Genomic DNA, 21490 nt, shown 5'->3' on the forward strand with positions numbered 1-21490 from the left:
CATATATAGGTATTTAGCCATAATAGAATTTATCCCTATGATCACACTACTATGACACCTAGCTAGCCAAGTCACTATTTCAGTTACAAAAATATTCTTCTGGAAGATTATATTTTATTCTCTTGAATATTCTCTAATGCTCTAGAAGTTTCCTTGAGGTGTGTTGATCTGAGGCAGGTATATCTGTTGCCTTAACATCCCCCACGATGCAAGCGGCATTGGAGTGAGAGTGAGGCTTGATTAGAGCTAAGAAACCTTGCAGAAGAGAGAGGCTTTGTGAGAATATATGCTATCTGGTCCTTGTTTGAAATAAATAAAACTTGAAGTAGTGATTTGGCTGCAACCCGTTCTCGCACAAAATGGTAGTCCAATTCAACATGCTTGATTCGAGAATGCAAGACAGGATTGAGAGACAATTATGTAGCACCAAAATTGTCACACCATAAAGTAGGAGGTGTAGTGAGAAAAATGTCAAGTTCTCATAATAAAGACTACAACCAAATAAACTCACAAGCAGTGTTAGCAATATATTTGTACTTGGCTTCAGTAAAGGATCGAGCAATTGTAGGCTGCTTCTTAGAACCCCAGGAAATAAGATGAGTTCCAAAATAAACATAAAACCCACCAGTGAATTTACGATCATCAGGGCACCTAGCCTAGTTAGCATCAGAGAAAGCAGATGATGTAAGGGAGGAAGAAGGAGAAAAATATAAAACTAAATGTCGAATATGGTTGGGATAACGAAAGATTCGTTTGATAGCCTGCCACTAGGGAAGGTGAGGACAATGCATATACTGACATACTCGATTGACCGTAAAAGAGATATCAGGTCTTGTGAAAGTTAGGTACTAAAGGCTGCCAACTACACTCCGATACCACTTGGATCCTTACAAGAGCAACCATCAAACGCAGTGAGCTTTTCAAAGGATGATATAGGTGTAGAAATAGATTTAGAATTATTCATGTTGGTTCAAATTAAAATGTCAGATATGTATTTATATTGAGATAAAAATAAACCAGAGGATGTTCTATTTACTTCAATACCCAGAAAATAATATAAAGGTTCGAGATCTTTAACAAGAAAATATGAATGTAAAGAGTTTATGAAATTTGAGATAAGTGCAGAATTAGACCCCGTGACTATTATATCATTAACATAGAATAAAATAAAAATACAATCTGAGGCATGTTGCAGTATGAATAAAGAGGAATCTGAACTAGAACAATGAAAACCGAGAGTAAGTAATTCATCACTGAGCTTAGCAAACTAGGCCCTAAGAACCTACTTCAAGCCATTTTTTTAACTTACAAACAAGTGTTAGAAAGTCAGGATTCATGAACTCGGGAGGTTGTTTCATGTAGACTGCTTCCTCAAGGTTCCCGTGCAAAAAGACATTCTATATGTCGAGCTGTCGAAGAGATTAGTTAGAGGTGACAGCAAGGGAAAGCAAAAGCAGAATGGTAATAGATTTAACGACCAAGCTGAACGTCTTATTATAATCGAGACCAGGTTGCTTATGAAATCCTTGAGCTACAAGGTGTGCCTTGCAGCGCTCAAGGGTACCATCAGCTCGACGCTTTGACTTGGGGATCTGTTTGGAACCGAGGAGATTGAAGTTTGGAGAGAGAGGGACCAGATCCCACATCTGGTTGTGGAGAAGGGCATCGATTTCAGAGTTCATAGCTTGATGCCAGTCAAGATATTTGAACGCTTCAAAGAAGTAGGAGGGCTCTTCCGGTACTAGAGAAGGCTGATAAGTCACTTTGGAAGGAGATTCGGTGAGAGAAAGTGACGGTTTGGTAGGTGGCCAGAGAATGGTTACATCAGTATGATGTCGGGGACAATGAATATTTGACTGTGAACTGGTAACCATCGAATGTGAGGTGGGTTGCACAATTTGTGGTGATGAGTAGACAAGTGAGTGGGAGATTCTGACGAGAAGAGGACTGGGGAGACATCTTGAGTGGAAGATGAAAGTAAGGAAGAACACCTAGGTGTGATATCGGGTTGAGATACTGAAGTGGGCTATGATGGGCTAGTGAGGGGAATTGGGCTTGGAATTGGTCGAGTATTTTGAGGAAGAATGGGAGTGAAATGTGAGGTAGGAATAGAAGCAGAAGTAAGCCCACTAGAGGGTGAGTCCAAAGATGAATTTTGAGGAGAAGAAGTGGACTTGGGCTGTGGTTCAAAGATGAATGACGTTTTATTAAAAGTGACATCCCTAGAAATATAGGTCCGACCTAAAGGGATATGGAGACAACAATAACCCTTGTAATCTGGACTGTAGCCCATGAAGGCAAAAAGTTTAGAGCGATGGTCTAATTTGTGGCAAGTAAATGGCCTTAAGTTGGGCCAGTAGGCAGACCTAAAGACACGTAAAAAATTATAATCTGAGATTTGGTCCATTAAAACTTCAAAAGGGGACTTATGTTGGAGAATTGGGGTGGGCATGTGGTTAATTAGAAAAGTGGCAGTTTGAAAGGCTTTGGCCCAATATTTTTGAGGGACCAAAGCATGAGATAAAAGTGAAAGACCCATTTCGACAATGTGTCGGTGGTGACATTCAACACTTCCATTTTGTTGATGTGAATAAGGACAAGTGATTCTATGAGAAATTTCACAAGGTTTAAAAATCAATTTAAGAGGGTGAAATTCCCCTCCCTAGTCTGACTGAACCGAAACAACATTTGTAGAAAAAGTATTACTAGCAAAACGTAGTAAAGCAAGAATTAAAGAGGAAACATTTGATTTAGACTGCATAGAAAATAAACAAATAAACTTGAGAAAATCATCTACAATTGAAAGATAAAATAGTAGAGATGATAGGTGCTGGACCCCATACATTTAGAAATAAAAGTTGAAAGAGTCTATGAGAGTGAGATGGAGATGAAGGGTGCGGGAGAGCATGAGCCTTAGCATGTGAGCATGAAGAACAGTGATCAAGAGCAGCATTAGAGATAAGAGGAATTTGAAACCTACAAATGATCAATGAAGTGGTGTGAAAGCAAGGGTGGCCTAACCTTGAGTGCTAGAGTTGAGGTGAGGTATGAGTGCCAATCAATGCTTGCGGAGAGGATGTTGTCAAGGGCACTGTAGGCGACAACAAGACATACAAGCCATCTTCAACATGGCCCTGAATAAGAACTTCCCAAGAGCTTGAATCCTTCACAAAAAAAAAGCTAGAGTGATATTCAAAAAACACACTATTGTCATGACAGAATTAACGAATTGAGAGGAGATTGCGAGATATAATGGGAATATGATGAAGATTTCGCAAAAAAAAAAAAAAAAAATTGCTAGAGGAGGAATGCATATAAGCTGATCCCATGTGTTGGATTGGCAAGGTCGATCCATCGCTGATGCTAACTTGGTCGGAGCCCTAATATAGAGCAGCATTGAGATTGAGAATGTTGAAATCAGCTGTGAAGTGGTGTGTAGCTACAGTGTCTGGGAACTAGGAGGAAGGTGATGATGTGGTTGTGGGAAGGGACGTATAGTTAACTGGAAGTTGGGGCTGGGGACTGATATGTTTGGTGGTTGAACCGATGGTAACAGGAGAGTGCAGTATGACCTGGTTTAAGGCATACTTAGCAAATAGGATGAGGGTTCATTCGAGTTGAGAAGGAGTTTGAGGGTTGGCCTCCGGTATGAGCACTATTGAAAAAACATCTGCCACTGCTACGTCCACGCTGTCCACCACGGAAGGAGGAATTACGGCCACGATTAGAACCGAAGGAAGATGTTGATTTGATCGTAGTATTATGGGCAGCAAGAGTAGTACCAGAATGTAGAGATTAGGTTTGATGAGCAATGTGGGGACTCATGGTTGAGGAGGTAGTTGTAAATTCGATGAGGTGAAAGTGGATCATGTTGTGTAGTGAGGGAAGTAATAAGAGATTCATAGTCTGTTCCAAGTATGACTAGAAGGTAGATGGAAAACTCAGAATCAGAAAGGGAATGACCAGTGAATCCTAAGGAAGCAGCTAGTGCTTTGGCTTTGGTATAATATTCTGAAACCGATTTAGGTCCTTTCTTGAGTGTGGCTAGCTAATACTTAGTATAAACTACATGAGCCGATGATTTTGTAGATTAGAGATTTTGAAGGGTGGTCCAAACCTCACAAGAGGTTGTGCAGTCGAGGACTTGAGCCAAAACATTATTGGAGATGGAGGAATTGATGGTCGAAATAATTAACTGATCTTGTAGAATCCATCATGTATGTGCTAGGTTAGGGTTGTCTTCAAGAATGGGAGTGGGCATGGAGAATGAGCCATTGACAAAACCATAATGCCGGTGGCCTTTCAAGAACAACATAATTTATGCCTTCCATAAGAGATGGTTGTTGATTGTGAGTTTGATAGTGATGAAGTGTGTGGCTAAGTTGATGATGGAGGTGTTAACAGTGGATGATTTTTTGGGTGATTCCATGAGGTAGGAGAGAAAGAAGTGTAAAAAAAAATTGGACGTGGGTTCTTTTAGGCTCTAGATACCATAATGAAGTGAAAAGAAACTCTGACTACCAAGTGTTTGTGAAAAATTGTCAAAAAATATTTTCTTTCAGAATATTGGTATAATCTGCATTACACTTTCTTCAATACACAGAGGTTTCCATATATAGGCATTTAACCATAACATAATTTATCCCTATGATCACACTACTGTGACACCTAGCTAGCCAGGCTATTATTTTAGTTACACAAATATTCTTCATGTAAAGTAAACCCTAGCAGAGTACGGGAAAGAATAAACTGACTATTTCAGTTACACAAATATTCTTTTTGTACCTATCTCAGATCAACACACCCGAACTGCTTTACTTTTCAGTTTTCATTTCTCACGGTTTTCATTTTCCCTTAACACCCTTTTACTTTTATTTTTGTGTTCAGTTTTGAAATATGTGAAGGAAGAAATATTATTATTAATTAACATATAGTTAGTGTAATTATAAAATATGAAAAAAAATTAAAAAAATTATTATTAAAAAAATAATATTATATTATTATTTTTACTAATCCAATGTGAGGTTATAGTTAGAGATATTTTGAATTTATGAAAAACATATACTTTTTTTTTATCAAACTTTGAAGATGATTTTGACAAAACTAATGTTAATTCTCTTAAGGGTTACATTAGAATCTAAAAACCAAACTTTTAAAAACTAAGTAAAAATTAATAAAAAAAATATGTTTACAAATAGAAAAAAATTTAAACCCATTAAATAAAAAATTAAAATAAAAATTAAATTTAAATAATATTATTTTATTAGATAAAACTAAAATGTTTATGGTATTACCGTGTGCATCGAATTGTAAAACTATGGGCTAAAACATTACCCTCCTTATAAATATGATAACTCCAAGCTGAGGTTTTGATAACGAGTTGAAATAAAATAAGTTGAGATGAATATTGAATAAAATATTGTTAGAATAATTTTTTTTAATATTATTATTATTTTAAAATTTGAAAAAATTAAATTATTTATTATATTTTGTATAAAAATTTTAAAAAATTATAATTATTGATGAGATGAGATGAATTGAAATTAATTCTGAATCTAAACGAGTCTAAAAGAGAAAAAAAAAAAAATTGAAGATGCAAAATATTATCCTAAATATAAAAAAATTGCCAATGAAGTTGAGAATTAAAATTAAATCAGTTAATCACAAGAAACATATGAAATTATAATCTTCAACTAAACTTTAAATAAATATCTATTTAAATAAATTGTATTAATAATTAGAGATAATAAAGTTTTCAGATAAAGAATAAAATTACTCAAGAATTACACACGCTTCCATCGGGTGAACCTTTCTGAGTCTCTCCGCCACCCACTGCCTTACGTTACGTAATTTCAACAAAACCAAAAAGCAGAAAGCAAAAAGGAAAATGACACACGTGACGTCATTCATCCACCCGTCAAAAAAAAAAATAGAAAATATAAAAAGGCGAAAAAAAAAAAAAAAAACAGAAGCCGACAAAAGAACACAACAGTGGCACTCGCACGTAATTTCGGAAATCTCGGTGTCTGTTTTCAAAAGCAACCCGTGGTAATACTATAATGTCTGGCCGTGGCCGCCCACTTTAGCGCACACTTGAATTCCTCCATCTCTTTCCTACACACGGAGAAGAATAGACAGACAAACACAAAGAGAGAGAGATAGAGATAGAGATAGAGGCAGCCATCAGCTGCACCCTGAAGCTGAAGTCGACCTCACCAACCCTTCTCCTAGCCTGTGCCATTTTTGTGACTCCGACCGCGACACTCACACACCCGACCACAATCTCTCTTTCTCTCTTGTTTCTGTTCTAATTCCCTTCGTATATTTTGCTTCCTTTCTGAGTTTTTGGAAATTTCCTTTGTTTCGAGCGCAAAATGGCTCAAATCATGGGCATATTCAAGCTCGAAGCTTGTGGCATAGTTTAGAAGGTTGGGCTCTTAGTGCTTGACCTTCTTTCTCTGTCTTTCTCTTGCTCTCGTGCTTTATCCCTTTACAACTTTCTGTCTTTGAATGGCTGACCGGAGAATGGTCGCTGTGAACTTGGATCCGGAGAGGAAGAGGAGTGGGGGTTTGAGGACGAAGCAGGCGGGGAGAGGATCGTGCCGCGGTAGTTAGGCTTAAGTTGCCGGCAAATGATTGGTCTCCGCCGGTGGTGACTTTTTCTGTCTCTGTTTCTCTGTCTATCCGTCTCGATCTTTCACTCTCTCTCCCGTGCGTGCGTACTTGTGCTATCCAAATAGTTCGTTGACGCGTGTGATTCCAAGCTCCAAGCTATGGGGTTCTTACTAAAAGAGGCGCTCAAGACGCTGTGCGGTTCGAGTCAGTGGTCCTATGCTGTGTTCTGGAAGATCGGATGCCAAAACCCTAAGTAAGTTCCCGAGGGAATTAAAATAAGATCTTCGAGCTTTTTCTGTTTTGTTGCTGTTGTTGATCTCGTCAGTGCTCAAAGTCAACTTGGCTAATTAGTTGAGCTCCTATTAGTTTGTCTTCCTCGAGTTTTGAACGCTAGGTACATCTCCGTTTGGTTGCTGAGAAAGTGAAAGAAAAGTGGCGAAAAATAAAGTTCAGTTTTTTTTTTTTATCTTTTCGTTTTTGGTGAAAGTTTTAGTTTGTTTCTTTAGACAGATCTCAAGTACAAGCGAAATATTAAAAATAGAGAAGATACTCAAAAGTTTCATGTCAGATTTCAAATTGTGAAAAGTTCGTGGATTTGTTATTTAATTTACGGTCAGTCCTATATTTTCTCCGTGACCAAACGAAGAGATCTGATTTATTCTGCGAAGAATAGGGTTTGTGATTCTGGTTTCAGGTCACTATTGACATGTTAGTCTGATTGGTTACTGTTATCTTGTATTTGATTCAGTAATCTGATGTCTCTATATTCCTTGTTTTGGAAGGTTATGTTTTGGTTGGTTCTGTTTTGTCATCAAGAATCTAGGTGAAAAGTAGATTTGTAGTGGTTTGAAAAATCCACTGTGTTGGACTGAATTTTGTGGATGAATCTTTTGGATCAGAATCTATGACACTTTGATTCTTTTTGGGTCTTATTTTCTTGCTTCCGGTAAACTTGTTACCTTCTATCATGGGCATGCGTGAGGTAATTTACTGATCAGTTGCCTTCTTTCATGGTCTGTCTGTCTGCCGAGGGAGAATGGCGGAAGAAAAAATGATTACTTTTTTTTGGGTAGCCTGTTGCAGAAAAAAAGTTACAAGTTTTACGGGCTGAGTTTGAATACAATTGATTTGAGTTTGAATAAATGATGATTCTCTTCGTATTTGAGTTTGAATACAATGTTTTTTTCTTTTTTCTTTTTCTTTTTCACAGGCTATTGATTTGGGAAGATTGTTATTACGAACCCTCTGCAAGTTCTGCACTACACATTGCTGGATCTGAGACCTTTAGAGAGTGTGAGAGATCCTGGGATTCTCCTGAAATTCGCTCCTCTCAGCTTCGGATTCAAGCAGGGGACAGAGTGCATTCACTTATTAATGTTATGATGATAAACAATCAAGTTAATGTTGTGGGTGAAGGGTATTGTTCTTTTACTTTATTCCTTTATACTTGCTATCTTTATTCAAGAGCCTTTCCTGAAACTAAGGCCATAGGTGCCATTTTTTATTAATTTTTCAGGATAGTAGGTCGAGCAGCATTTACAGGAAACCATCAGTGGATTCTTTCAAACAATTACACTGGGGCTGTCCATCCACCAGAGGTATACATGATAGAATTTTGGCTTCTTGATTGAATAGAAGAGAGTTTATTGTTAATCTGGATGACATTTTTTTAACTTATGAGTGGTTGGGTTTCCTTTCTTGAGCCAATTTTTGTGAATATATGGTAATCTGGGTGTCTTTGCAATGATGGCTCCATTTGGTAGTACCAAACATTTTTTGAGCCTTTTGAGAGATCCTACCCGGGGCACAAACTTTTGATGAGTAAAAATGAGTTCAAAATAAATAGATGGCTTTAAAACGAGAAATGAATGATGCCTCTTTATAAATCCTCATGAATATGGCTTTCTCTAAATGGCTAAAGCCTGAGGGTTGTTTTTGGTTTTTACTTAATGTAACTTCTAGTTTATGTCTGTTTCTAGGTTCTGAATGAGGTTCTTCACCAATTTACAGCTGGGATTCAGGTCTGATAGCTGCCTATATGCTCTGCTTATTTAATTATATTCGTTATCTTACTGTTTCATTATGTATTGGTGTTTGTTTGCAGACAGTGGCAGTTATTCCCATTCTTCCGCATGGTGTTGTTCAACTTGGTTCTTCTTTGTCTGTAAGTCCTATTTATTTAGGTTTTCTTTGCACTCTATCCTATTTGGTTACTTCTGTTATTTAAAATAACACCCCAAACTTCTCTCCTTTTTTATTGTTATTTTTAAATTAAAAGGATTGCATGTTATGAATTTAGATGCCAGAATACATGACCTGTAATATTTTGGCACAATCCTTGTGCAATGTCGTCTAATTTGACCCAAGCATCAGTGTCTTTTCCTTCCATATTTGGATTTCATATACTGGCCCCACCATATAACTTGATCTTCTGTTGAGATGTCGTAGATGTCCAACTATTGATCACTTATAAAAAAAAAAAAAGATGTCCAACTATTGATCAATTTGTTGGTTTGGTTGGCTTGCCAATTCAACCGGCATTGTGAACAGAAACTTATTGAGCAAGGTCTGAGATGTTCTTCTTCTTATTGAAAAATAGCTAACATTTACCTCGTCAAATGCAGTTTAAGAATTACTATTCTCATTAATTGCATTTAACCAACTGTAACCAAAATCCCCGATACGATTAGTTATGAACACTTTTTGACTGGGGTGAATTGAAGAAACCTGATTGATGTAGCAATTCCATTTCGTTGTACTTGAATGGGATTAGAATGATTCTATGCATGAATGGCCATCGGCTATGCCTTGTTGCTGTTGCAAGAAATATTTGTGCAATAGCCCTGCAAGCAATATTAGCAAGTGATATGAAAATGAGAAATTACAGCAAAAATGAGATATATTTTTTTATGTATACTCGTGCTTGATTTCATGCTTCCATTTTGAACATTCTACTGCAGTCTTGAATTTTGAAGATACTGTTGGATGCTTTCAAAGTTTCTAAATTAGTGTCTTGATACTTTTGCTTCAGATCATGGAGAATATTGGATTCGTGAATGATGTGAGAAGTTTAATCCTGCAGCTAGGATGTGTACCTAGTGCTCTTTTTTCTAACAACTATGAAACAAAAGATACTGCTGAAAACATTGGGGTTCCATTTCTTGGTGTGCCGGTATCTGTGGAACCTTCTGAAGTGACAAATTCCTTGCCTTTGACGGTTGACATCTGCAATCAACGAAGCAATTCATCTCATGATTCATTACTTGTTTGCCAATCATCTCATCCTCTAATAAGAGAGACTCAAAATAAAAAATTTCAACCTCCCGATCAGGCCCAAATGTTGCCCCAATGCCATGATGAGCATTGCCAACCAAAAGCTACTTCCATTGTGAAACCAAACTTTTCTTTCAACAGCCAATTAGAGAATGGAGTTGTGGGAGCTGAAGTGATTCCGTCAAATCCTGTTGCATGGCTGAACCAGCAGGCTTGTTTCTACAGTTCTAGATCTGGTTACAATAATCAACCTGGTTTTAGCCAATTGGGTGGAAGTAAGACCACCCAAAATTCAATGGAGCAACAGATTTTCTCGGGTTCTGCTGTACAAGATCATCTTAACAAAAACTCGAGTGTATCAAGTACCTTTAAAATGTCTCGACTGAGAACCAGTGGAGGCCTAATGCTTGATCCCCACATTGGTTCTGTTACATCTTTGTGTGGGGGAAGTAAGTTACACGGTGGAATCAGTAATCATTTAAGGCCAAATTCAGTTTGTTGCACCCTTCCAACCCCACGTAGAGCAGCTGACACTAATCTTTCTGGTATACATCTCACCAACACAGAGGTTCAGTATGTTCATTCATCCAAAACAAGGGGGGTTTCCTTAAGTAGTCGTGCAGATCAAGTACCTGCTGGTCACATGCTTTCGGGAGAAGATCAGAGACATATTTCCACAGTTATGAAGCATAATGAAAATGAGTTGGCCCCCAGGGAACAGAAGATGGATACCGATTCATTTCAGGTCCTTGATATGTACGCCCATCCAGAGAAGCATATGTCTATGAGCGAGCATATCCCTGGTCTTTTTGCTCATTGCCAGAACCGTGATAATGGAAGTCGGACTCCATCCACAATTGGTAAACATGAATATACATCTGCCCAGCCTCTGTCAGGGGACGACTTATTTGATATTTTGGGTGTGGAGTTTAAAAATAAGCTGCTCAATGACACCAGGAATAATTTTCTTGCTGATGGGCCAGATGCAAATTTGCAAAATCTGTGTGAGAATTCTTCAGTGTTAATGGGTATGCTGGATGTGGGTGCAGATTTATTTTCAGAATGTGAAGGGATATCAGAGAGTGGTATCTTCTCTGGGATGGGCAGTGACCATCTTCTGGATGCTGTGGTCTCCAGGGCTCACTCTGCTTCCAAGCAGAGGTTGGATGATGATGTGTCGTGCAGGACAGCATTGACAAATATCAGTAGCTCCTCTGTTCCTAGTAGTTCTGGCACCTATGGACGGGTGGGTATGTCTGATCATGTGCAAGGAGAGTTATTTGGTCTTCCTAAGCCTCAAGGAAAAAAAGTAGGGACTGTAGAAGCTAGTTCTCTTAGATCTGGATGTAGCAAGGATGATGCAGGAAACCTTTCTCAAGCTACTTCCATTTATGGATCTCACATCAGTTCGTGGGTTGAGCAGGGTAATAATGTGAAGTGCGATAATAGTGTGTCTACGGCATATTCTAAGAAGCCTGATGAAATCAACAAGTCAAACCGTAAAAGGCTTAAACCTGGGGAAAATCCAAGACCCAGGCCAAAGGATCGGCAGATGATCCAAGATCGTGTGAAAGAATTGCGGGAAATCGTGCCAAATGGTGCAAAAGTAATGGTTTTCTTCTTTCATTATCATATCATTATTTTGTTTATGTGTGAGAATTTAGTATTATTGTTATTATTATTTTATTTTTTGTGTTTTGCATTAAACACTAATTGTACTCTACATTCGGTCTACAGTGTAGCATAGATTCACTACTTGAACGCACCATTAAGCATATGCTTTTCCTGCAAAGTGTCACAAAGCATGCTGACAAGCTAAAACAGACTGGGGATTCCAAGGTATGGCCAGTATCAACTTTCTTTACCTTGCTTTTTTCCTTCAACGATGCCTCTGTTTGAAGTTGGCGAAAATATCTGGTTCTCCTTATTTGGTCAAGATGTTTTCACATGCAATGGCACTGGGAGTGGGGCATGAGTTCCCTCAGTGGTAACTTTTTTGTGTCTTGTGGTGTATTTGATGCGAATAATATTGTATATATAGAAATCAGTTCCGAACTTTGCATCAACTCACCTCAATAACTTTTTTGGTCTCATCGTGTATTTGATTGATGCGAATAATATTGTATATATGGAAACCAGTTCCAAACTTTGCATCAACTCACCTAAGCTGTAATTTCTAGAGTAGAAATTACTTTCATACTCTTTTCTCATCATCTTGGGTTCTGAACAAAGACAATTAGAATGGGTATGTTCTGATTGTATTTCCTTCCCTGAAATTGACAGATTGTTAGTAAAGATGGTGGACTGCTTTTGAAAGACAATTTTGAGGGAGGCGCGACTTGGGCATACGAGGTTGGCTCACAATCCATGGTCTGCCCCATCATAGTTGAGGATCTGAATCCACCTCGTCAGATGCTTGTGGAGGTAGTGACTAACATTCTATTGATCTTGGGCATCTAAGCCTGTGGTTCTGAAGGACTGATCATTTTTTTTGTTTGTTGTTTCGTATTCTTACAGATGCTTTGTGAAGAACGGGGTTTCTTCCTAGAAATAGCTGAAATAATCAGAGGATTGGGTTTGACCATATTGAAGGGGGTGATGGAAGCTCGGAATGACAAAGTATGGGCACGCTTTGCGGTTGAGGTAATATTCTGAACCGGAGCCTTGGAAAAAAAGAACCTTTGTGAGAAAGTATGGTTGAAAACTTGGCATGTTTTCATTGAACAAAAGAAAAATATGTATGCACTCCTGCATTGCATCCACCCTGGACAACAAAAAGAAACTTCTCACCAATGAGTCTTTCAATTCAGCTCTCCTATTAAACTTGGATGTCCGTGAATTTTACTATAAGATGCTACCATTTAATTGTTGTCTTCAGCAAAGATAAGAAAAACTGTTTTTAGTGGTAGTTACCACACAAATCATATCTAAGGCAGATGAATAAACAATATTGGTATCACCCTATAGCTGATTTAAGTGAAAGAACCCCCATGCCCCCAACCCTTGAGGATACACGTCCACACCCTATACCATAGGATCTCCTTAACTACATATGGTCTGGCCCTCTTCACCCTCCACCACTCCATTTTTCTTTCAGCACCTACTTAGAAAGTTAGAAAGCCAAACCTTGAATCTAAACCCCTAACTGTTGCCGAGAGAGTACATTGTGTAACCCAATAGACCAAGTGATATCTGAATTTATCATTAAAACACCATATAATGGATCTGTTTCTTCCCTCGGAAGAACTTATTCACAGAATATGTAGGGAACAAGCTAGAAGAACAGACAATTTTAGCTATTCGCTATCCCTTGTTTGATATAATTTTCTGAAGCATGGAATTCCCTGATGAAGTTCTCTCAATGAAAAATTTAACTTAGTACAGTACGTATCAGCAAGTGCATATCATTCACAATTTGAAAGAACTTGAGGACCTTTGTGTAGACCTCTCCTGCCATTTACTTTTCAAGGCTTGTATTCTTTATCGAGTATTAAATAAAAAAAGGTAGATAGCACTTCTAAAAAATTATTAGCTTGTTTCAAAGCAATTCGGATCCCCTAATTTTAGGGTGACTTGTGAGAGACAAATAGAGTGGTAGGGTCCAATTGCCCGGGGCAACTCCTCGAGCAGGTGAATCTGGTCACATTCCATGTCAGAACTTTATCTCCCTTGCATAAAGTCATCTCGACTTCTGTATCGTTAGATGTAATACCCCAACTTTTTCCTGTGGTTAAGCCTTGTTGAAAAGTACTCTCTCTCTCTCTCTCTCTATATATATATATATATGTATATGTATCTTTATTTCTTTGAGCTATGATGCCTCAAGCATTCATGTTTGCATGGCTCGGTAGCTACCTGCAGTTGGAATTCCTTCAGTGTTATTTATTTATTTCATGATTATCTGCCATCTCGGCCAATTTTGAACTAGTAGCTTACTTCAATTTTCTTACACAGGCAAATAGGGACATAACGAGGGTGGAAATATTTATGTCACTAGTTCGCCTTTTAGAGCAAACCGTGAAGCCGTGAATCCGTGCAGCATCAGCTAATGCAATCGATACCAACAATATGTGGTCCACTCTTTCCCCTGAGCTGCCCCGATACCTGCAATTGGAAGGCTCAGTAAGTCAGTAGTGTGCAATGAATTGCCTACTGTACAGTTTCTTGGCGTGGATATGTTGAGAGTGAGCTGAGTATATGCTGCTTGCTATGACTAACATGGATTCCAGTCTAAGGCTGCAGGCTCTTTTTTAACTTCTGACCAACTCTCGTGTCTCCCCACAAACCCTATTATGACTGAGGTTTGTGGGGTTGGCGTTGTTTAGTTAGTAAAATGCTCCTTTAAGAACTTTTGTAGGGAATTGAATGTTTGAGGAGAGGTATTAAAGAAGCCATGGTTGGCAGCTCTAATGGAGGCCATCGATGACAAACCTTGGATGCATGACCTTAGATTTATTTAATTTAACGTGATATGGTTATTTGTTAAGAGGGATTTGGATGATACACTTTTGGGTTCTGTGGTTCAAATTTGTACAGAAGCTGTGGAACGTGAATTTGGAGGTGTTGAAGTGCTATAGCAAACAAAACGATCTGTCGTTTATTTTTTGTTTTCTGCCTTGGGATTTTCCTGTTAATGGATCTTAATTGTGTTTTATGGTACTGCTATATTTGTGTGGATGATTATCTTCTCAAACATGTCCGACTAGAACATTTCAAGTGACAGCCTTCCTCCCGGAATTAAGAAAATCAAGCAAAAAGGAAAAGAGCAGAACAATAAAGGGAATTGATGAGCATTTTCTAAAAATTTTTAAAGTCCACTTCACGTTGAAGTAACAAAAGCCAATGGATAAGACCAAGGAAAAGAAAAGAAAAAACAAAAAGCCATTGGAAGTATTTACGAAAGGACAACCACGTAAAGGCCAGAAACTTGTCCATCACCAACCAATTGAAAAGTAATATCGGAAGCCAATCTGCAGAGGATGGCGAAAAACGAAAGTGAAAAAAGAAAGAGAATATACAATGAATGAAATGAGCATGCAGCTTAGGGCTTGTTTGGATAGTGATATAATATGATATGGTTTTAAATGAGTTGAATAAAATATTATTAAAATATTATTTTTTAATATTATTATTGTTTTAGAATTTAAAAAAATTGAATTGTTTATTATATTTTGTGTATAAATTTGAAAAAGTTGTAAATTGTAATGATGATATAAGACGAGATAAGATAGTTTTTGTATCTAAATGAGTCCTAAATTGACGAACGACGTGACATACAAGGGCGCTTCCAGTTGACTTTCATATCTCGAGTTTTAGATTTTCTTTATGCTTGTACAAAAATGTCAAATTCTAAGTCCATCTAAGCTTTATTCTATCTCCGCTCAAATTGAATTGAAAAATGGATCGAGTTGGGGGAAAGAAGAGACAATTTCCAAGAGAATGAAGAAAATGGAGTGAAAATGAAAGATTTTATTGCAATGTATCTGCTTTGTGCACATGAGATGTATTTATATACAAGACTTGAGCTTAAATCCTTTGTTAACAAACTAACCACCTCTGACTAATTTGTAACTAATAGCTAATAGTAGTTATAATTCTAATAAATCTTGACAACGTGAGCACAACATCTCGTAATTTCAAGACAAGATTCTCAAACTTACCAAAAATGGGAATTCTTCCTCTCAATGAATTGATATGAATGAGTGACTCTGATGATTGTGAAAATTTTGAATTTGTTTATAACACCACGTATTTTTTTTTTCCTTTTTTTTCTTAAGAAGAGCGGAAGTCACATGTTCAATAGTGACCTCCTCTAAGATTTATTAATAATGCCCTCACTTATAGTGGAGGAATACCGTGGTAACAAGAAAAGGACTATGGGAAAACGCATTAGGCCCGCAACCCAGAAAACAAATTTATGACAAACTTATGTATTGACGGATAAAACAAAATCACAAAAACCAGAATAAACTAAACTCTTAGAGATGGAAGGCCTAAAAAATCCAAATAGAGCAAGCCATGAAGAGTCCACGGCAATTCACAATTATTAGAAAAAGCCAATTCGGCGCCTAAAGCACATTCCTTGGCTAACCAATCCGCCACCATATTACCCTCATGGAACACATGTTGAAACCGGCAATGAAGATTATGAGACACATGTTCACCTACTTTGTATCTCATGTGGAACTTGTATTTTGAGTCACTATTCGAGATTTATAAGTATTTGCTAATGTTGTGATAGTAATGACAAGTTTTTGAAGGGTGTGATGATGAGAATTAATGAGTCGAAGATGATGGGGATATTTGGAAGATCAATAGGCTATTGTTTGTAGCTATAATAATACTTAACCCACATAGTAACTTGGTGATTCAAGAATTCTTGCTTGGAGATCAAGTGCTTGGCGACAAGAAGGCTAACGTCTTTATTACAATCAGAAGGAGCTGTGACATCGAGAACTTGTACAAAAATCATAGCAGCATTAATGATGGGTCTTCATGTAGACTTTCGAGCCCCTCAAGCATTGGTGAAAAACATGCCTACTTAGCAACGAGCTCCTACTTTGGAGATTATTTGAAGGTATCATCAGATTCAAGACTAACAAGATATATTAAATTTGTAAAGAGAAATGATAGTTGCAGTCGTGAGTGTGTAAGATACGTAGCCTAACTAGATATGTTTATAGTACTGTAGCTGTAAAAGGTAATGCCGAAGCAGGGATTGTTGCTAAAGATGGAGAAAGTAAACTTGAGACACCAAGTGATTCTTTGATTCTTTTGATATCTTAATTGAGTAGCACCTGAGATACGTTGGCCATTCCTAGCTATCACCATTTTTGCTTTTGTGTTAGCTTTTAGCACTGAAGGTCACATATTAGATACTCAACAGACTTCATTGGCTCCAAGAACAAGAGGTAATCTTTTAACCCATTGGCATGGTCTAGTTTGCGAAAGTTTTTGCTTATTAAACTATAGGGTGACCGATACCCATGCCCCCCAGTGTGACCGATAAGTGCATCGATTTTTTTCTTCAAAGCATTTGTGTGTGTTTTAATATTTTAAAAAAAAACACGCATGCTAAAAAGAAAACTAAATGCACCTATTAGTAGGCCTATGCATAATGGACTTTGGGCCTGGCCCGCCTGACTATCCGATCCGCCCAACCCAAATAAAAACGGGTTCATCGGGTCAACATATATATGGGGGTTTTGTTTAGTAAAAAACAGACGAAACCGATTCTTCTCCCCACTGCCTGCAAAAACCTAGCTGTTCTCAGTCGCTGTCTCCATCGCTACTGGTACACTTGGGGGCATAATTATGGGGCAACTTAACATTATTCTTAAACTATATTTATTTATTTATGTTTCTTGTAATGTTATTTGTGAATTCCTCTTTACGTACGAGAATGGAAAGATCTGCTCCTCTGGCGGTGCTTGATGTGATGATGCTGTATGCTTTATGCTTCCTTGTGGTTTTTATTTCTCTATTGAAGTTGTTTCTAGTTGTGGTTATGTTCTTGAACATTATAATTCTCATGGTAGGTTAATCTTAAACAATGTAATTTGTGGTGGTGTTTGATGCAGATGGTGGATTTTTATAGATTAGATTATTGTTTGTGGTGCTGGAAAGCTGATTATGTGTGGTAGTAGTGGTGGGATTTGGATTATGTGAGGTAGTGGAATGTGGATTCATGAATCATGGTGGTGGAATGTGATTTTGTTGGTTTTATTATTGTTTGTGCTTGGTACTTGGAGTTTGTGGGAAAAATTTTATCCATCATCCTTACACCACACATTACAAATAATTTTTTAATTTTTAATTTTTTTTTTCTTATCAAATATTTGGCATATGAATGATGAGTAGAATAATTCAATTAGTTTAAGAAGAATAAAATAATTTTTTTTTTTTAAAAAAAAAGTGTGGTGTGTGGGAATAATGAGTAGCAAAACTTAATGAAATTTTCTTTTGGCAAATGAGTTCTAAAGCCTCGTTTGTTTTCACAACTCCTTACAACTCATTTCATCTAATCATTACAACTTTTTTAAATTCTCACACAAAATAAAATAAATAATTCATCTTTTTTAAATCTCAAAATAAAAATAATATTATAAAAATATATTCTAACAATATTTTATTTAATTTTTAAGTTTCATTTCAACTAATTTCGCCTACTAAAATAAACGATACCTTATAGAGAGCCTGCGAAAATGTATGATAGAAGCAATAAAGTTGGTTTATGGACCCTTTTTTCTAAGCATTTTTTTTTCTATACATATTTAATATATTTTTAATTTATGACCAATTAAAAAAGATGTTAGAAATATGAAAATAAATTTTGACCAATTGTTGATGTATTTCTAATTTTTGCTCTACTGTAAAAGGCCTAAGAAACAGATAAAATAGCTTTTGCTAAAATAAATGGGCCTTCAAAAAATCGTGAATGTGATAAACCGGAACCCAAAATGGCCCAACACGAACTCCACGCTTTGACTATGACTTAACAGAACGAAGTTGGAACTCAGACTCTGATAGAAGTTTAGCTAAATTTGGATTCCAACCAAATTTTGAGACGGAGCTCCAAGGTCTCGATTCTTAGCCCAATCTTATATCTATTGGCAATGGAGATAATCACCTTGAATTGGACTTGTTAAATGAAGGTGCGCATCTATGTCTAAGTTATAAAAATAAAATGAAGTTTCTTATATGAAAGAGAAAGATTACTATGCCGCCTCATTCTTATCGTTCTATTTGATAGCTTGGTAAAAAAATTATTATTATTATTATTTTATTTTTTACTTAGTGATTAAGAAAGTGATTTTAAGTATATTGGTGTATTTTTTTATATTTTTTAAAAATATTTAAATGTATTAAAAAAATGTAAAAAGAAAAAAAAAAACACTGGGTGGTACGCCCAGCGGTAAGAGTGGGGCGGCATAGTAGCCCCACTCTACATGAAATTGGTTACGTTTAGATGTTGAACTTACTTGAGTTGAGATGATAAAATATTGTTAAAATATTATTTTTTAATATTATTATTATTTTAGAATTTGAAAAAGTTGAATTGTTTTTTATATTTTGTGTTGAGATTTGAAAAAGTTGTAATGATGAGTTGAGATGAGTTGACTTAGAAAGGATTTGTATTTGTATTTGTTTTGATTTAAAAAATGCAAAAAAAATATAGAAATTGCTTGTTCTTTTTTTTTAGAAATGATATTTGTAGTCGTGAGTGTGCAAGTACCGCACAATCTTTTTGAAAAAAGGTGAATAAATATGAGATCCATATGAAAAAAACTAATTTTTTAATAATGAATTCCACTCTTTTTAAAAGGATTGCGTGGTGCTTGTACCAGTGTTTTAAATTTCGTACCGTACCGGTCGGTACGTTTGAAATTTTTCGTTTCGGCCGTCCGGCCGGTACAAGTACTATATCTGTTCCGTACCGGTCGTACCGGCCTGAATTTCGGCCTGTACCGGCCGATATTTTGGCCTGTGTTTTTTTTTTTTTCAAACTACAAGCTTATTTTTTAACCCTCAATTCAGACTAGACTATTTATAATTTATATATATATAATTTATTTATATATAGACTATTATTTTGGAATATAATTTTTATATATATTTATATATATAATTTATTCATATATCGACTATCTCGAAATGTTATCCCGAACGCTATTCCGAAACGGTACCTGTACCGAAATATTTCGTTCCAGTGCCTTGACCGGTACGGCGTCCGGTACGGTATTCAAAACATTGGCTTGTACACTCCATGACTGTATATAGCATTATTCAATACCGAGCTATAAGAAAGTCAGTGGTTTGAACATGTCAAGACCCGAATTTTGGTCTCATATGTGATGCGAACTAGCGACCTGAACTATTCTAATATAAGAAATTCTATTTGAAAGTCTTTATATCACATATCCACGCTCACTTGTCTCTCGGACATTTTAGACCTTTTAAAATTTTTTTTTTCAACATCCTAGCTAGGTATGTTTGGCAAATCTAAGAATTTTCAAAATTCTCAAAAAGTCATAATTTCATTCCCAAACATCACTCAAATATAAATTACTTTTTAATTTTTAATTTTTTAATTTTTTATTTAATTATTACCTAATCATTATCCAGACATAAAAATCAATATAACTTTTACAAATTTAAAACAAAAAGTATATTCAAATAATTTTTTAATTTATTTACTCACTTTTATAAACTCTAATATAATACTTATTTTAAAAAGTAATGCCCAATTAACAAAGAGAGGAAGATAAAAGCTTCTTAGCCCATATTATAAATTCTTTTAGATAATAATATATTAATATTATTGAAGATACATGCAGATAAGGAGAATGTGGAATAAATAAAGAGTCGTGCTATTCATTTACCTACAAGTCTCATACACCGCACACCTGGTGGTGACGTGACATTTTTTCTAAACGCGTGCATTTTACCTTAGCCCTACCTACCCAAATCACGATCAGGTTGATTTCAGATTTCTCTCACTCCATATTCAAGCTGCAAGGGTTTTTTTACAGTTTTTATTTTTTTTTTTTACAATTTTCATGTATTTATTGTCTTCTCTCCATATTCAAGCTAATCCATGGGTTTACAGTTCTTAATTATTGTCTTCATTCTTCACTGTCTTCGCTCCATATTCAAGCTGCTCCTTGGATTTTGTCCTCATGTGGGGGGTTGTTTTCCTGGCTAGCTATTGGACATTCGTTGGATACAATATTTGATAAGCCAACAACAAATTTTCTTGAACACAATACGAGCATGTGAACACAATAAAGTCAACAACAAATTTTGTCTGCCTATGGGGGGTTGATTTCACATTTGCTCAAAAGCCCATTGCACCCATGGAACACAGAGAAGCGAGACACCCAAAATCCATCTCTCTCTCTCTCTCTCTCTTCCATCCACACCTGCAATGTAAAATAGCCAATGTAATACTTAGAGGGTCAGTAGGGCTATGAGAGATTCAATGGGACGGGCGATTTATTGGGATTGATGGGAGGGGGAATTATGCGCATGAGGAAGAGGTAACCGATGGGAACTTCCGATTATGTTCACGTGGGAGAAGGGATCGACGGGAGAGGGAAGAGGGAATTTTTATTGCTCAGAGCCCAGAGGCAATGGGAGGTGGGAGAGGGGGAGAGTGATGCTAGGACTACGAGCGATTCACTAGAATGAGATTCACAAATGGACTGGACTTCTCTTAGACCGGATTTGCCACATCAGAAGTCGTGTGGTGTGTGATCAAAAAGCCGGACTAGGAGTAGAATTTCACATAAATAAATTGGCTCTTATAAGCTATGGATTAGAGCTCATCAGGATCTGATAATACTAATCTGCTTACTAATGATTCTCTGATATGGTGCAATTGGGAATCTCTCTCTCACTTGTTCAGCAGTTCCTCTTTCATTCTTCTATTTTTTCACATGTCTAGAAGTGAAGTGACAACAAAGAAAGAAAGAAGGGGAGATGTGGGTGAAGGTGAAATTACTTACCTTCCTTTCATTCCATTAATATGAGTAATGATATCTGTATAACATATTGTACAATACATTTCATAATACATGTTGGGTATTTTTGTGAAGTGATA

At 36.6% G+C, this 21490-nt stretch overlaps 1 protein-coding gene across 1 annotated transcript; it reads left to right on the top strand.

Annotated features, from left to right (window-relative positions):
- The first annotated feature begins 6077 nt into the window (after positions 1-6077).
- LOC121240052 (transcription factor LHW) lies at positions 6078-14562 on the top strand. Its single transcript, XM_041137499.1, has 10 exons — positions 6078-6868; positions 7826-8032; positions 8132-8213; positions 8595-8636; positions 8720-8779; positions 9647-11494; positions 11626-11727; positions 12172-12312; positions 12406-12531; positions 13843-14562. The coding sequence occupies exons 1-10, from the start codon at positions 6774-6776 to the stop codon at positions 13915-13917; spliced, it is 2778 nt and encodes a 925-aa protein (XP_040993433.1). The 5' UTR covers positions 6078-6773; the 3' UTR covers positions 13918-14562.
- Positions 14563-21490: the final 6928 nt, after the last annotated feature.

This window comes from Juglans microcarpa x Juglans regia, chromosome 7D, assembly GCF_004785595.1.
Source record: "Juglans microcarpa x Juglans regia isolate MS1-56 chromosome 7D, Jm3101_v1.0, whole genome shotgun sequence".
NCBI lineage: Eukaryota > Viridiplantae > Streptophyta > Magnoliopsida > Fagales > Juglandaceae > Juglans > Juglans microcarpa x Juglans regia.

What these genes read in the sequence shown, in the direction of transcription:
- LOC121240052 (XM_041137499.1), top strand. Translation starts at nt 6,774, where the DNA reads ATGGGGTTCTTACTAAAAGAGGCGCTCAAGACGCTGTGCGGTTCGAGT. An exon ending in AATTTACAGCTGGGATTCAG is followed by an intron (nt 8,637 to 8,719) that starts GTCTGATAGCTG and finishes GTTTGTTTGCAG; the next exon opens with ACAGTGGCAGTTATTCCCAT. An exon ending in AACAGACTGGGGATTCCAAG is followed by an intron (nt 11,728 to 12,171) that starts GTATGGCCAGTA and finishes TGAAATTGACAG; the next exon opens with ATTGTTAGTAAAGATGGTGG.